General features: G+C 46.0%; 1 protein-coding gene across 6 annotated transcripts in view; it reads right to left on the bottom strand.

The window, feature by feature from the left end:
* Positions 1–16,622, bottom strand: part of LOC101680314 — a 493,234-nt gene extending 476,612 nt beyond the window's left edge. For 4 of the 6 annotated variants that reach the window (XR_001181505.2, XR_001181508.2, XR_001181501.2 and 1 more), the window contains exon 1: positions 12,968–16,622. Coding sequence is in view for 2 of the 6 variants with exons in the window: in XM_013062402.2 (XP_012917856.1) it covers positions 13,008–13,064; positions 13,872–14,630 (816 nt within the window). In the remaining 4 variants the exon portion in view is untranslated. Of the gene's footprint in view, positions 1–11,558 lie in introns of those variants that run through there. The other 2 variants (XM_013062402.2, XM_045077519.1) reach the window with 2 other exon arrangements.
* Positions 16,623–16,662: the final 40 nt, after the last annotated feature.

Here is a 16,662-nt window from a genome sequence, read left to right as displayed (position 1 = left end):
ACATCCAAATCGGAAAGGAAAAAGTAAAATTGCCTATTTGCAAATAAAATGATCTGATATAGAGAAAACTCAAAACACTACGCCAAAAAAAACCACACGGACGTGCTGCTCCTGCGTTACCCAAGTCACTGCATTTCAAGGGCAAACCTTGGCCATATGCTGTTCCATCCATTAGGCGGCTACAGTAGCTGCTCTTCCAAAGCACTTTATCTGCTGCATCTGCAAGAGTCCGGGTCCGTTGCAAGGGCTTTCACCCAAGCTAAGGCCCCAGCCTCCTGAGTACCAGGGGCTGTCAGTGCTTTATGGCCATGAGGACAGGGAGACTAAAGGCTTTAGGAACTTGTCTTGGTTGTCACCCATCCTGCGGGACATTCCATTGCAAACCTGGGTAGATAACAGCTTTCCCAGGTGTTATGGGACTGAGTGCTCTCTGCGGCATAGCACGTGATCCACAGTGAGAGGTAGGCCACGGCAGCCTCCCTAGACTGTCATACTGTTACAGTACTGGGAGTCTCAGCAGGGGTCCCCCATCTCAAATATGGGACAATGGGCTGTACTGGTTGATCATTCAAATGCAACTGTGATAGCACCTTAGTATACCTGGCCAAGCTGGTTTGCCCTGTCTGCTGCAGGTGCGCCTTCCCAAGCTCCCCAGATGTTTCCTCAAGTCCAAACACACCTCTTCTCTCCCCTTGGCTTATCCTCAGAGTCCCAGGTACTGTTCCTGGGGGCTGGGACTGTTCTCCCCCCTTCCTGACAGTTCTTAGAACTGGAGAGTTTCTTTTCTAATGCAAACCTAAGGACCCATTTATACATGACTTTCTGAACCCCAAATCTTATTACTGCAAAACACATTCTTGCTTTGAAAATGACTTCAGGTGACAAATAACCCAAACATTCACTGGTTTATCTCATTAGGACTCTAAGCCCTATTGATTACATCACACCTGTGCTCTGCTCTCCACACAAGCAGCAGCCCATTTGCTTCAGGAAGCAAACTACGGGCCTGAGAATCTGATCAGTCCTAACAACAGCAGTTTCAGAATATGTACATAGACTTCCCTATGGGGTAATTAACATCAGTAAGTGAATCAATGTAAGATGTTGTGGCAATAAGTCCCACACAGTACTAATTTCACATGTGTTGGAGAATTTTTCTTAACAATCAAAGGAATGCTATTATGGGGTTTTCAGCAAGTTTTTAACAATGTAGAGGAATTTACAGATCCTCATACATGTCAGTTTACTAAGATATTATTTTATTCCCTTAGCAATGGAGCCCTAAGTCCCTCCAGATCAGACAATAGGTCATGTTACAATTTCTTTGTTGTCTCGTGCAACTTTTCCACAATCTATGAGGTTTTCTGAAGGTGACAGAATTAGATCCATTTGCAACAGAAAGTATATGGGTTTCTATTTCTATCTATCATGAGTCAAATGTTCAAACAATAGCTTTTTCTGAGATTAGGGCCACAAGGGCAAAATAGTTCATCTCCAGTAGAGCCTAACACAGAGAATTCCTTCCCCTCTTTTCTTGCCAGAGAAGTAGGCTCTGCTTGGAGAGGTCTGGGTGTTTTTACTTGTCTTCACTAATTTCACTAGGAAACAGACGCATAGTTTATATGTGGGTATAAATTCATAAAACTGTAGAATATAAGAGCCAGAACAGACTAAGAAGTCAACCTCCTTGTTCCAGGTCAGTTGCAAAAATGAGACTATAACGGGCTCTGTTCTGTTTCATAAAATCACTTCAATTGCTTTAAAAAAAAAGAAAAAACATATATATATATATTTATATATGACGTATCTACTTTGTGTAAAGGATGCATCTTTTTAAACATGTTTCTGAAGATTGTCCCAAATATCTGCTACAAATCCTTTTCAATATAAACCATCTCTTTTCTTTTATAACAAGTCCAGACTTTTATTTCTTTGAGACAAGAGACCATAAAATTCTTCTGACAAATTAAAGTCACTTGACACTTATTCTCCATCCCTGTACACACTAGTCATGGACACAGGAGAAGTGCCTTTGTCTCCTTTTCTCTTGTATTTTTCGCATTTGTCTGTTCCCTTAAGTTGGAACTATTTTAAAAATTTACATCTTATTTATTTTTGTCTTTCCTCTTTTTATTAACATATAATGTATTATTTGTCCCAGGGGTACAGGTCTGTGAATCATCAGTCTTACATAATTCACAGCACTCATCACAACACATGCTCTCCCTGATGTCCATCGCCCATTGACCCCATCCCCCCCATCCCACGTCCCTCCAGCAACCCTCAGTTTGTTTCCTGAGATTAAGAGTTTCTTATGGTTTGTCTTCCTTTCTGGTTTCATCGTTTCATTTTTTTTCTCTCTTCCCCTACGATCCCCTGCCTTGTTTCTCAAATTCCTCATATCAGAAAGATCATATGATAATTGCCTTCCTCTGATTGACTTATTCCACTCAGCATAATACTTTCCATAGTTTGGCTATTGTGGACATTGCTGCTATAAACATTGGGGTGCAGGTGTCTCTTCACATCACTACATCTGTGTCTTTGGGGTAAATACCCAGTAGTGCAATTGCTGGGTCATAGGGTAGCTCTGTTTTCAACTTTTTGAGGAACCTCCATGCTCTTTTCCAGGGTGGCTGCACCAGCTGGCATCCCCACCAACAGTGTAGGAGGGTTCCCCTTTCTCCACATCCTCGCCAACACCTGTCCTTTCCTGACCTATAATACGATTTCTTGATAAAGTTTTTGTTAAAATATATAACCAGTAGCAATAACATAATCTAAAAAGAGAAATTATTACTTGTCCACCCATGTACTCATTCAATAAGTAGATCAATTATGAAGCATATATTAAGAGTCCTACTAAGCGGGGCGCCTGGGTGGCTCAGTGGGTTAAAGCCTCGGCTTTCGGCTCAGGTCATGATCCCAGGGTCCTGGGATCGAGCCCCGCATCGGGCTCTCTGCTCAGTGCAGAGCCTGCTTCTCTCTCTCTCTCTGCCTGCCTCTCTGTCTACTTGTGATCTCTGTCAAATGAATTAAAAAAAAAAAAAAAAGAGTCCTACTAAGCCAGCCACAACTAAGTCTAAGGACAAGTAGACCAGCAAGAGATGGCTGAGGAATTTACTGGCTAGTGGGGAGACAGAGGTATCAACTAATGAGTAACAACATACAAATTACAATCAAGACCAGGAAATGCTATCACAGTGGTTTAACATTTATCCTGAAGGAAGTCAATAAGGGAATATTAGTGATGGATTCTGAAACATGTCTGGTCGCCTCTCTTTCAGGTTTGAGTGCACTTAATGGGCCCCTACCTGTGCCATGCCTGAGTTACCAACCATCGGGTGCAAGAGGAAGTTCACTCATTCCACATCTCTCAAACCCTTTCCTCTTTCATATATCAAAGCAACAGTGGTTTTTTGTTTTGTCCTAACCCAGTTTGCCCACTAGTTCATGGCAACTGGTATGTATGTATGTATGTATGAATGTATTTATTTAAAGTGTAATGTATTTACTTATTTAAAGTGTAATGTATTTATTTATTTAAAGTCTTATTTATTTGACAGAGAGAGAGAGCACAAGCCGGCAGAAAGGCAGGCAGAGAGAGGGAGAGAAGCAGGCTCCCTGCTGAGCAAGGAGCCTGATGTGGGGCTGGGTCCCAGAACCCTGGGACCATGACCTGAGCCGAAGGCAGACGCTTGACTGACTGAGCCACGCAGGCATCCCGGCAACTGGTATTTAAAAAGTGGCATTAGAGGCTATGTTGGAAGCATGGTACTTGGGGTTCAGCAGCTATTCTAAGGAGTACGGCAGCATCTCAGCACAGCTGTAAGTGTCTTGGAGGACGGAAGAACCTAGTCCCCAGCACTGCGCTCAGAGAAGGGGCCTGGCCGCCGAGGATCAATGCTCTGTCACCCCCTCACCTATGCACATTCACAAGGCACATGGCAGCCCCAGTGTGGGGGTGTCAAGCCAGATTGGAAAGTGCCTGTCATCTCAGGGGCTTCAGCTGTGAGGGGAAGCTTTTTAGGAATAATGGCAAGAACTGAAGAGAAGACTGGAGGTGGCCACAGCTCTGCACAGGAAACATTCTCCAAAGGCTCTATGAGGAAGGTTATACAGTTCAACTGAGATGGTATCTTGCCCTCATAGGCCCAGTTTTGCAAGCTTTCCTGAGCCAGTTGTTCAGGTCACCTGTCCAGGTGCTGACGGGAGAGCAACCTGGCCAGGTTAGCACGAGCTGCAGGGTTTGCTGCATCATGGAAGCAGACCACTCTCTTTGCTTCTTGGCACAACTCAGCTACTTCTGGCCCAGGCTCTCATTGTGACAGTAAGAGTCCTCCTCTCTCTCCAACACGAAGAGTGCACCAGAATATGAAATCATAACTCAGTTCTTTCTTCCTGGAAGGTTCACATACTCCTTTACCCATACCCAGTCAACACTGTCTCCACCATGAAGGGGAGCTGGCTTCCATAAGTCAAATCAAAGTCTCTATCCACCTTTTCTACTTAACACAACTTCTGTCTCTAAGCAGCACAGCACTATGATTACAAGCACAGCCTTTACAGCCAGACCCCTAGAGGTTAAAATATCCTGGCTCCACCACTTATTACCTGTGTAATTTTAAACCTCCTGTGTCAACTTATCTGTAAAATAAAGCAATAATGTAGGTAAAGCATTTAGATCAGAGTAAGCACACTCTGAGAGGGATGATTATTATTTTCCTAAGAGAGGAAAATCTCTCTGACAGAAGGCTGTGTCACAAAAAGATTTTCTTAAAACTGCTAAGCAAACAACATTCAAGACATCTCAGAGGAAAGACTTAAGGTAAAGGTATGAAGGTGTTCAATCTTCCAACAAGCATTTAGTGGGGTCCAGTTCAAAGCAACAGGGATATAGCCATTCACAGAACATACCACAATCTCCGCCCTCAGGGAGCTAATCCTTAATGAAGGAAGAGAGGAGGAGATAATTGACAAAAATAGAAGCAAAATGATATATGAGCTCAGGATGAGTATGGGAAATAGAAGTTAGGACAGGTGTACTTTTAGTCAGGGCGGTCAGGGAAAGCCTTACTGGTAAGACAGTATTTGCTCAAGGGGCAGGAGGAGGGAAGGAAGTGATCCATGTGGACACCTGGGAAACGCTTGCCAAGTTTCTTGCAAAGTTTCTGAGATTAAAAACTTGGTGGGTTTGAAGAACAGCAAAGAGGTAATACAGGTGGTGTGGAGCAAGGGAAGAAGAAACCAGTAGAAAATATGATCAAAGAGGTATCCAGGGGTGGGCAGATAAGATCTCCTGAGCCGTGGTAATGACTTTGGGTTTTAGTTTGGGCGAGTTGGAAGACAATGCAGAGTTTTGAGTGCAAGAATAACATAATCAGACTTCAGTTTTTAAAGGACGATTTTGTTTCGTGTTAAAAAACAAACTAAGTTAAAGAGGGAGAAAGTAGGGTATCAATGAGAAGGCTGCTGCAATGTTCTTGGTGAAGAATGATGGTAGCTTAGCCCAGGGTGGTAATTTCAGAAATGATGAAAAGCAGCCCGACTTGAAGTATTTTTAAGGTAAGGCCAACGGCACCTGCTGACAGACTGGATATGAGGGTAGGGTAGAAAACAAAGTAGGGAGTCCAAAGAACTCTAAGATTTTTAAACCAAACACCTGGAAAAACAAAACTTATATTTACTATGGAGAGATGACAGTGGAATCAGTTTCTAGAGGGTGAAGGTTTTGATTTCAAATATAATGTATTTAAGATGACAGGAGGACCTACAAGAGAAGATGTCAAGTAGAGAAATAGATGAGTTCAGGGGGAGGGCTGGGCTGCAAAGGGAGATGTGAGAATCATCAGTGAAAAATGTACTTCAGAGAGTGGTAACAGAGAAAAGAAGAGATGAGAGGACTGAGACCTGGGAGCTTCCAACATTTAGGGTTTGGGGAGACAACAGGACCCAGCAGAGAGACTGAGTGAACATGGACAGTATGGGAGAGGAGACCAACTGATGGGGAATCCTGCAAGCCAACAGAGGAAGCCACATCAACTGATCAGTTATGGCTAATCTGACAGAATACCGTCGGTGGTATGGGGGCCTAAAAAACACAAATTTATTTCTCACAGTTCTGGAGTCTGGAAGTCTGAGATCAGGGAGCAGCATGGGCAGATTCTGGGGAGAGCTCTCTTCTGGGGTGCCGATTTCTTCTTATGTCCTTATGTGGCAAAAGCAGAAAAAGGAGACAAGCTCTTTCTTGTCTCTTCTTCCAAGGGCACTAATCGCATCCATAAGGACCGCACCCTCAGGAACACATCTAATAATGTCCCACCTGCTGATATCATCACATTGAGGGGAGTAGAATTTTAACATATAAATTGAGGGAAGGACCCAAACAGTCAGTCCCCACCAGAGAGCATCCACACTGAGCTAAATGTGTTGACAGGTCAAGTAAGACAAAGACTATGAATAAAGAATGAAGGCTAGTACTGTCCCCCAAAACAGGGAGCAAAATGGTCTTTGTTATCTTTGAAAAAAAGAAGACTGATTTGAAGCTTCTAGAGGCCATGGATGAGAGAAACTGGAAATAATGAATTTGTCTCCAGTTCTGACAGAAAAGGAGAACAAAAACATGGGATGGTATCTAAGGGTGACCGACAGGATCTCAAAAGAGGGATTTTCTTCTTATGGGAAGAGCCATAACATGTTTCTATGCTTTGGGGGATGCGGTAGTAAAGAGGGGATATGGACATGCCCAGGAGGTAAGAAATACCAAAGTAAGGGGGAAGGAATTGAATCTTATGAATCTAACTGAATCTAATACAAGGCGGGAGGGGCTGGCCTCAGGCAGGGGCATGGACAATCCCTCTCTAGCAGCAGGAGGGAAGGCAGAGCGAAGGGGAACAGTGCAGCACGATGGGTGGATGTGATGGAGGGAGCATGGGGTAGCTGGGGAAGGTCTCCTCAAAAGGATTGTTTTTTTCAGTGCAATAGGGAACAAAGGAATCCGCTGAGAATAAGGATGGAGGCTGATGTAAACTGAGCGGGGGGCGGAGAGAGGTGTGGAACAGTCATCCCAGGGAGTGGACCCAAGAAACGCGGTATGACTGCAGAGCAGCTCTAGAGCCCATTCGACAGCAGTGGTTGCAAGTGGAACTGAAACCGAGAAGCTGGAAAGGGCAGGAACAGAAGCGGCAGAGAGTGAAGAGCTGGAGGTTGTGGTGAGCCGTGAGGACCTGGTGTGGCTCAGCAGCAGTGTGGTGGGGACAGCCGAGGAAGGAAGACACAGAGGGGCTGGGACTGGAGTGCTGGATGCCCTGTGAAGGATTTTATACTTGAACCTACAAGATCAGAGGGATCTAATCCTACTTTTCAAGCAGGGCAATGGCAGTATTTAATTTGGTCTGCCAGAGAGAAAATTCTGGTAGGTATGAATATGTCGGGCTCGAAGTTTTTATTGGAAAATACTGACTTGGTGGTAGCTAAAACTCCTTCTTAGAACCAGAAAATATGGTGCACTCTATAAAACAAACCTGGTAAACAAAAGCTTTCTTGACACAACGTTGTTGAAAAATCCAAACCCATCATGAGTCCCCAATAAACTTTTTATCTGAGTGGCTTTCTTAACTTCCTAGGTTCCTCATAAATATGGGCCATGTGCTCTGACAAATCTGCCTCAAGGTTATCAGAAAGAAAAATCTTCTATGATGTGGCTTGTTAAAAAGGAAAGGAAAGAAAATTCATGTGAAATAAATCAACTATTTCTCATGATGGAAAATCTGCATGATTATTTTGGACAGAAGTGTATTGCGTTTGTTTCTGGTTGACTTTTTCTAAATTACTGAAGCTTTTAAATGACCAAATACTTCACATTTTCCACACACACACCCCCACACACCCACAAATAGTATAAAACACAAATGAATAGGATATAACATAAACACACTAAGAGCACAGAAGACTGATTTTCCTGTAAATTGTAAAATAACTACTTTGGGAACACTATTTGATAACTTCACAAAAAAATTTTTCTTGACTTATAATTTATCAACCATTTTTAGAAATACTGTTTTTAATGATCATTCTAAACACAAATGTGAGTAGGTTTCAGAAGGAGGTAAACATGTTTTCTCTTCAGTAAATTCATCATGCCCAAAAGCTGAAAGGAGATCAGCTCTGCAGACTATTCCAAGCGACAACAGTATTGAAATTGGAACGACCATTTCTATGACAGTAGATTCACTGAGGCTGTATGGTTGACTCAAAATCACATGCCATTTTTGGAGGGAACCCCAGAAACTCTTTTCCACACGATGACTGCCATCCAGGAATTGTCCTCTTTTTTACTGATGAAAAGGAAGTTTTAAACCATCTTTATCATGACTCTAGGATCTGGCTTTTCTAGTCTAGCTCAGTTCTAAAGTGGTCTTAATTAATTTCCTTCAGGTTACTTATCTTAACCCTGAATACCCGAATAAAAGATAGACCTCAAATTAATTCTTTGATCACTAAAGAAAAATAGGTCTACAACAAAGATATATACCAAACCTTACTAGCTAAGATAGTATGCTCATCTCTTCCACATAACTATAAGATAAATGCTTTCATTCAACTTAATGGTCAACTTAACATATGAGGGGTTTCTAAGGAACCAACAGTAGTTTATGCTTAGAAGATTCAGGCTGTTTCTCTGTGTTAGTTATCTGTCATTACAGTTATGTTACGGTCTACAGGTTTATCCTAGACTGATTTTAAGTCCCTAAATCAACATCAGACTCCAAAAGTATTGATTTATTATCTAAGCCTTTAGCTCCTTCGTAAGCTGCATTTGCTTTGAACAAAATTTGTTTGGCTAAGAGGGTCTGGTCTTCTATGTTTAGGAGCAATGCAGATGCAGAAAGAGAGAACCAACAGCTTCCTCATACACAACTTAAAAGCCATCTTTGTGCCCTGATGTCAGTTTAAAACAACCCCGAAGTGGTCACTCAATCAACATCCATGAGCTCAGAGCAGTGGTCTGGAAGAACCAAGTGAAGACTGGAGCTCATCAGGTCTGAGGAGCCACATGGGGACCGGTCGTATTGCCATCTGCAGATCAAGACGAAAAGAACTGACACCCATGTCCCTGTCGATTTAATGACTGCACAACTTGTATGCAGTGGAAATAAACTTTTTAATGCAAACATGATATACTTTTCCAAGCAAAGCTCATTCTAAAATACAAGTATCTGTGGAGAAGAATTTTAAATTTCTGTTTTCAGCTGCACTGAAATAGAGAACGATATTCTCCTAACTATAAATAACTGACTTTCAAAGCCTACGATGGTTTTTCACTGAGAGCTCTGGCATGTTATCAAGAACACGTATTAAACCCTTATAACAAAAGCAATGACCTTTTCCTCTATATTTTAGAATAAAATAACAGCTATTGCCTTGACATTATGAATTCATTGTATAATTCTGACCTCTTAAATAGGAAACAAACTTTCTTAGTATTCTTAGTTGCTAAATTTTGCAAAGGAAAGAATAAATTTAGATAATCATTAAGGATAACATAAACTGCAGCAGTTAAAAAAAAAAAAAAAAAAAGACAGGAGATTCAAATTCAACCTGTGGGTATAATTACTCAGATTCTAAATTTACTCCCATTTCCTGAAATGTGACACCAACTTTAAAGGTACTACTGCGTCTAAGATATAAGGTGGAAGACTGTGTGGCAGGAAAGGAAGTGGGCTTTTGAGCCCAAGAGAGCCAAGTTAAAACCAGAATGACCCCATTTACTAGGCCTGTGACCTCAGAAACATGACTTACTCTCTTTTGAGCCTCAGGTTTTATATTCTTAAAACGAGAGGAATCATACTTAGCTTAGAGGGAGGTCCTGATGTTCAAGCTAAGAATGTAATTCAAGTGCTTTTGTTTTTTGTTTTTTCGCTTTTTATTTTTAGGATTTTATTTGTTATTTGAGAAAGAGACAGTGAGAGAGGGAACACCGCAGGGGGAGAGGGAGAAGCAGGCTTCCCGCTGAGCAAGGACCCTAATGCAGGGCTCGATCCCAGGACCCCAGAAATGACCTGCGCCAAAGGCAGATGCTTAATGACTGAGCCACCCAGGCTCCCTTGTAATTCAAGTGTTAGCACAAGGCCAGGAACTGAGAACCTGGAGGTAGAGGGAAGAGACAAGCACTGTTACATAGAGTATAGTTACAACTTGGGATAAGAGCAAATGGGATTAGCACTGGATGGGCACATAACGGGGGGCAAAGGAAGCAGAAAAAAAACACATCTGAGAAGTGCCTACATAGGTACCACAGAGAAACCTGTTATGGAATGAATATGCCCACAAAACTCATACGTTGAAATCCTAGCTGCCCTGGTGACTGTGTTTGGATATCGATCCTAACAGGCGTGGTGAAGGTCAAATGAGTCACTGGGGTGGTTTGAATCCAAAATAAGCGGCGTCCTTCCGAGAGAAGAGTAGGCACCGGCACACAGAAGGAAGAACGTGTGAGGGGCAAGAAGGAGGTGGTCCCCAAGCCAGAACTCCACCCTGCCCACACCTCGATCTAAGCTGTGAGAAAATAAACTGTTGCTGAAGTCACCCAGTCCACAGGACTTTATTATGGCTGCCCTGCAAATGAATACAAAATCCCAACATCGACTCCCTCAGCAAATGGTTTCTGAACCTTCCAATGAGCCAGGCACAGTTGCAGGACGCCAGGGACAGAGCAGTGAACAGAGCTGGTGTGGTCCTTGAACGCCAGGACGCCTATAGCCTGGCAGGGACCGCAGCACCAGACAGACAGGAAGCAAGGAAGAAAATGGGGGATGCGAAGTACCAAGGAGAAATGAAATCTGGGAAGCGAGGTCAGCTGTTGGGGTAGGTCAAAGAGCCATTTTCAGTCAGATATTGTAGTTGGGAAAGGCCCTGCTCATCAGGTGATGTCTGAGCAAAGGCAGGATGGGAATGAGGAGTCGTGGCTATGTGGGAGAATATTCCAGACAGAGGTGACGTGAGTGCAAAGCCCTGAAGCGGGAGTGTGCCCAGCATGCTCAGAGAACAAGGAGGGGGCACAGTGACTGCCGCAGAGGGAACAAGGGTCTGCTGAGAGGAGAGGAGATTGGGGTGGGGTGGGGGGGTGGGGAACGGGCTCCAGAGGATGGGGAGGACGTGTGCAGTACGCTGGTGGAGTTGTGAGTCTGGAGACATTAAGAGCTGTGGGCAAAAGACCAACCCAGCCTTGGAGGCCCCAGCAGGCCTAGGTGAGAAGTCAGAGCTGAGCTCTTACAGGAATGGGTATGGCTGGAAGTCAGACAAGGTGCCAGGACCAAGACTGGGTCTCTCCTACAATTTATGAAGATGAGGAGGAAGCAATAGAGATGTCGGTAAGCCATGGCCCTGGGCGTGGGAGGAGGAGAGAGTAACCAGCCACGTCCTTCCAGCCACGTGGGGGAAAAAGTGTCTTTTCAAGAAGGGAATAGGGGCACCTGGGTGGCTCCTTCTGGTAAGTGTCTGCCTCGGGCTCAGGTCATGATCTCAGTGTCCTGGGATCAAGTCCTGTGTTGGGCTCCCTGCTCAGTGGGGCATCTGTCTGCTTCTCCCTCTGCTTGCAGTCTGTCAAATAGAGAAATAAAATCTTTTAAAAAAGAAAAGGAATAATTACCATGTCTGTAAAATGGTGTCAATGAGTTAAATCAGAGCATGAGACGTCACTGTGAGCTTTATGATATCATTCATAAACAAGGGAAGAAGCCCCTCTTAAGGGTAAGCAAGCGGGAGAGCATCCCTGCCCAGACTCGGATTTAAGAGAGGATGACGAAAGGATCCGCAGGCACCAGGTGCAAACAGTGCTACAAGGTAAAATGAGTACAAGGGTGGTGGCAGGTGGAAGTTCACCGTTTCCCTCAGGCAGGCGAAACAGCGACCTACCACAGAGGATGGCCCCCATCAGAAAAAAGGGGGGAACGGCTGGAGCCATGCTTCTGCCGAGGGAGAGAGGGCGGAGGTGGCTTACCACTGCTGCGGTTAGCACAAGGCTGCACTGCAGGGACAGGACCCAAGCCAGAGCTGTGCGAACAGCTGTAGGTGGGCAGGTGTGAGGTTGCTGAGAGTGGGGCTGCCAAACACTGCAGAATCCTCCATCCTCTCTGCCCACAGAACTCTGTCACCGTCAGGACTTTGATAGTGACACACTCAAGAAACAACATCGACATCTCCACTGGGATCCCGGAAGTCCTCTGACAACGGCCATCCCCACCACCTTCCCACCTGGCTCTTGCTTGTCTGCTCGCCATTTCTCGAATATTGTCATCTCAAGAATGTTATACACATAGAATCATATGGCACGCAACCTTCCAGGATTTGCTTTTTCCCCGTCCGCATCATTCTCTGGAGATTCGTTCAGGTTGTAATGTGTATCAGTAGTGTGTTCCTTTTCATCGCTCATTGGTTAGAATCCCATGGTACGCAGCTGGCACCGATAACCATTTCCCTATTAAAGGACGTCTTGTAGGAGGCTGGATAATGGCCATCAGAGAAATCAAATCCTAATACCTGGGATCTGGGTCCCATCCTTCGGATTTATGTAAGGATTTTGAATCCTGGATTATCTGGCTGAGCCCTCAATGGAATCCCAAGTATCCTTCTAAAAGAGAGGCAAAGGGAGATTTGACAAAAGAGGTGGTAGTGCGTCCATGGAGACAGGCTGGAGGGATGTGGACTCAAGCCAAGGGAAGATGGCAGGCACACAGAGCTACCCGAGGCGAGGAGCAGACTGTCCCTGGAGCCCTGAGTCTCCAGAGGAAGGACAGCTCTGCTAACCCCTTCGTCTCAGTCCAGAGAAGCCAATTTTTGGATTTCTGGCCTCCAGAACTGTGAAAGAGTATGTGTCCACTCCTGTAAGCCACCTGGTTTATGGTAAAGGAGCAGATGTATGGGAAAAGATCCACATTCCCATCTCCCTCCGACTTCGGAGTCTTACCTTCATAGCACGCCAGGGAGGTTCTGACACTTCAACCTCCTCAACTGGAGGCAGTCATCCGGTCACTACTGCCACCATCCCCAGGTTCGCACATTTCCTGTGGGAGTACATCTATGTCAATGTCTGGTGCACCTTAGATCATCCCTCTTGGTTTAACAGTCCTAGAACCCAGTCCCACACTTGCTCCCCAGACTCCTCCCAGTGTGAAGTGATCTCCTGCAACTCTTCTGCACAGGCACCTTCCCTTGGCCCCGATCCTGTATTGTTTGGGGGTGCCGGCAGCCTGTCACGTTCCAGGAAATAAATATGGGTGACTGTCCTGCATCCCGAGCATCGCTGTTATCCCTCATGACAGAACTGTCTTAGGGGAAGTCCTTGAAACCTTCTGTGTTGGGGGCCTGGGGCAGCGGGGGCCTGGGGCACGTCCCTCGGACAGGAGGAGCTGCTTCTGCCGCCACAAAACAGAAGATCCCCCCCCCCAATGCTGCCTGAAGTTTTCCACGGCTCGCCCTAACCTCGCCCTTGCTTTCAATCCCTCCTGCTTCCCGTGTGCATGTCCAAAACAGCCACCTCCCCGACCCGCCCAGGCTCTGTAACCCCACCACGGCCAGTGACGCCACGTCACAGCCCTCAGCGCGCCCAACCAGCACTCGTGAGAACGTGAGCAAACGTCGAGTCCCGGATGTCCATTCCCATCCGCAAGGAAGCTACGAGTCTCTCCGTCCAAGAGAAGCGCCGGCCCACCCAGAACCCCCCGGAGGCAGTTTCCCCGCGCTGCTCCCGGTCTGAGTTCCTGCACACTGAGGGACGCAGAGGCCGGTGGGGAGGGCGCGGACGAGGCTGGAGGCCGCCCGGCGGAGACGGAGACGCTGCATGCTGCACGAGCTGCTCGAGCGAGAAGTACCTGCCAAGAAGGCGAGGCGAGGAGTGGCTCCTGAGCCCGAGAGGTCGGCACCGGCAGGTGAGGACGAGCTCCGAGGGGTCCTACAGGGCGCGTGCGGCTCGTCGCTCCGCATGCAAACGCAGGCCGCAGCCAGCATAAAGCAGAGATGAACCCCTCGGAACGGTAACTGGGAGCAAGCGGGACAGCACAGCGCCAGGACGCAGCGGCGTGGACCCGACTCCCGCTCACCCTACCTTCACCGCCGCGCTCACCCGTCAGGGCACCGTGTGAGACAGGAACACGGCTCCGCGCGATGACGTCAGCACGCGCCACGGCTCTGTGACGTCGTAAAGGCTCCTCGCTCTCCACCCTCGCGGAGCTTCCTCGTGCTTCTTCAGATGATCGCCCGCTCACCTGCTTCCCGTCCGGGCTGAGTGCAGAACTGAAACCACCAGAACCGACCGTGGAGGAAGGGGATGGCCCAGTGCAGCCCCAGGCCATGGTCCGGCAGGGGGACGGGGGGACAAACACCCTGAACGCTTCCTTCCCGCCCCGTCTTCGCCTAATGGCCTCTCCCGTCTGCAAAAGCCAACAGGGCAAGGGGACTCTGGTTAATACAGTGCAAGTAATTAATGAAACTCTGGCGTAGTGAGCAGGGTGAAGGCCGGAAAGTGGTGTAAGGGGGGCTCCCTGCTTATCCTGCACGAGCAGGAGCACGGAAAAGTGCAAAGTAGCCACAGACGAAAAAAGGGTGCCGTCAGGATCTCCACTTTCTTGCATGGCCTCACCCCTCCACGCTGGGCCGTCTTGAGCTGGAAGATGTGCAAATGTAACAGCTAGGGACAACACTGTTTCCCAGATGCTAGCACACCACAGCGCACCCTGAGAAGTCTGGGTCCAGTGAGCTCGTTATTCCACATGGTTACACTTCTAAATAACACCCAGAGATCTGATCCTGGTATTTCCACCCTAACAGGAAAATACAGGACGTGAGTACAGGACACTACACATTCTGTAAGGTACATACCTAAGGGGTTCAGTGCAAACAATGACCAGTGAGAGAGGCTGTCCCTGGTGAGGGCAGGCCTAAGGGGGAGAGCATGGGAGGTCTTCAGCTGCATGTGTGTGTGGGGGAGCAATCTGAAGTAAATACTGCAAAACACAGTTAAGCTACGGTTACCACGTGGCACTATTTCATGAAATCAGCACCAGCTACCAGTAAAGGCCCCCAGCAACCTCCCTGCCTGAGGAGTGCTTGTTAGAACACTTACTGGCATGCCCCTGAATTCTGTAGATTAGAGTTCAGACTCTGTATCTAGTCTATCTGGTCCAAATATTGAGTCTGCTATTCCACGGATGCAGGATTTTTAACTAAGTCCTTAACATCACGCTACCTTTTATTCCCCATCAATAAAAAGGTTCTGAGGGCTGACTAGCTCGACACTTCTGAAGCACTTACCAAGGGAGAGAGCCGGTCTACATATGAATGAATACCTTGGGACAGAGAAGCCACTTGATATTAACTGGACATATGTCCAAAGACCTCTGCTAACCTCACATCCACAAACTCTATGATGACATATTTAGTTCCGCCATAAAATGAAATTAGCTCTATCTCCCCTTTAATTGAATGTTGTTTGATTAACTGTTTTCAGACGTATTTTTGATCAAAGATGCATGTACCTACATACTTACGTATGAACCTATTTCATCTTCAAGTTCGGATGGCAATAGTTCAGCCGGTGAGGAGCTATTGGGTTACCCAAATCGAACTGGTTTCTGATACTGAGTAGTAAGGATAATGAAAAACTTAATTGAAAATTTATCCAAATCTACTTGATTCCCGAGTTTTAAACTGTAAGGGGTACATGAATATGCACACATACCTAATAGATCCATTTCTCAAATCAATCCATCAGTTCCTATGCAAGAAACTATTAACAGAAACCAATGAAACTTGAGCAGTACAGTATAATGCAAATAATGGTTTTGGACTCAGCAAAACATAGTTAAGGATCAACAGCACTGTGGTCCAGCGCAGCAGAGGATTCAACAATTAGCAGGACCAAATACTGGGCTTTTGTGGTGAGGGAAATAGAGCATCTGTGTCGGCAGCAGCTAAGTCTCTTACCACTAAGGAGAATGACCTTCCTCGTATAAAGTCTCGAAATGTTATCTCCCTTGTCCCCGTTGTTCTTAGGAAGCTACCTGAGGATATGCTAAGACAGGAGACAGAGGACATGGGAAATCTGGGAATCCAATGGAGGGGAGAGGCAATTTCAGGATGATGGCTATAGCAGCCACAGAAGTGACCAAGTCCAGACTGGACAAAACACATCGCCCCAGAAACAATTTCTTTCAGAAAATAGATGAAACCGATAATATTGACAAGTCCCTATATCTAGCAGAGTTTGTGGTCACATCAGCAGTAAGCTTGTAGGAACCTATGCAAACAAAGTCAACTGTTAACTCAGGGAACTCAAAATGCGGTATGGGGTGAGAGAACACCCCACCACTCCGCTGTACACAGTGTTACATCATCTTCTAAGTCAGTCTAATAGCGTGAGCGCAAAATTACAACCTAGTTCCGCTGGGGCCAAGCAGAGCAGGAAGGGAGCCCCCAGTGGACTGGGAGCAGAGGAGCAAACCTGACACTAGGAATTTGTGCCTCCAGTTGAGAATTCAAGTAAAAGCAAAAGAAACACATTATTGAAAGATACAGGCATGGTGACAAGAAGAGCCTGCTCTGGGAGGGGGGTAGGAAGGTGGGGAATGAGGTCAAGGGGGTAGTATTTTTCATTCAGAAGAACAA

The sequence above is a fragment of the Mustela putorius genome, unplaced genomic scaffold (genome assembly GCF_011764305.1).
Source record: "Mustela putorius furo isolate JIRA1106 unplaced genomic scaffold, ASM1176430v1.1 tig00000198_pilon_pilon_pilon, whole genome shotgun sequence".
NCBI lineage: Eukaryota > Metazoa > Chordata > Mammalia > Carnivora > Mustelidae > Mustela > Mustela putorius.
The sequence above is the reverse complement of the archived record's forward strand: the minus strand, read 5'-3'. Positions and strand labels throughout refer to the sequence as shown.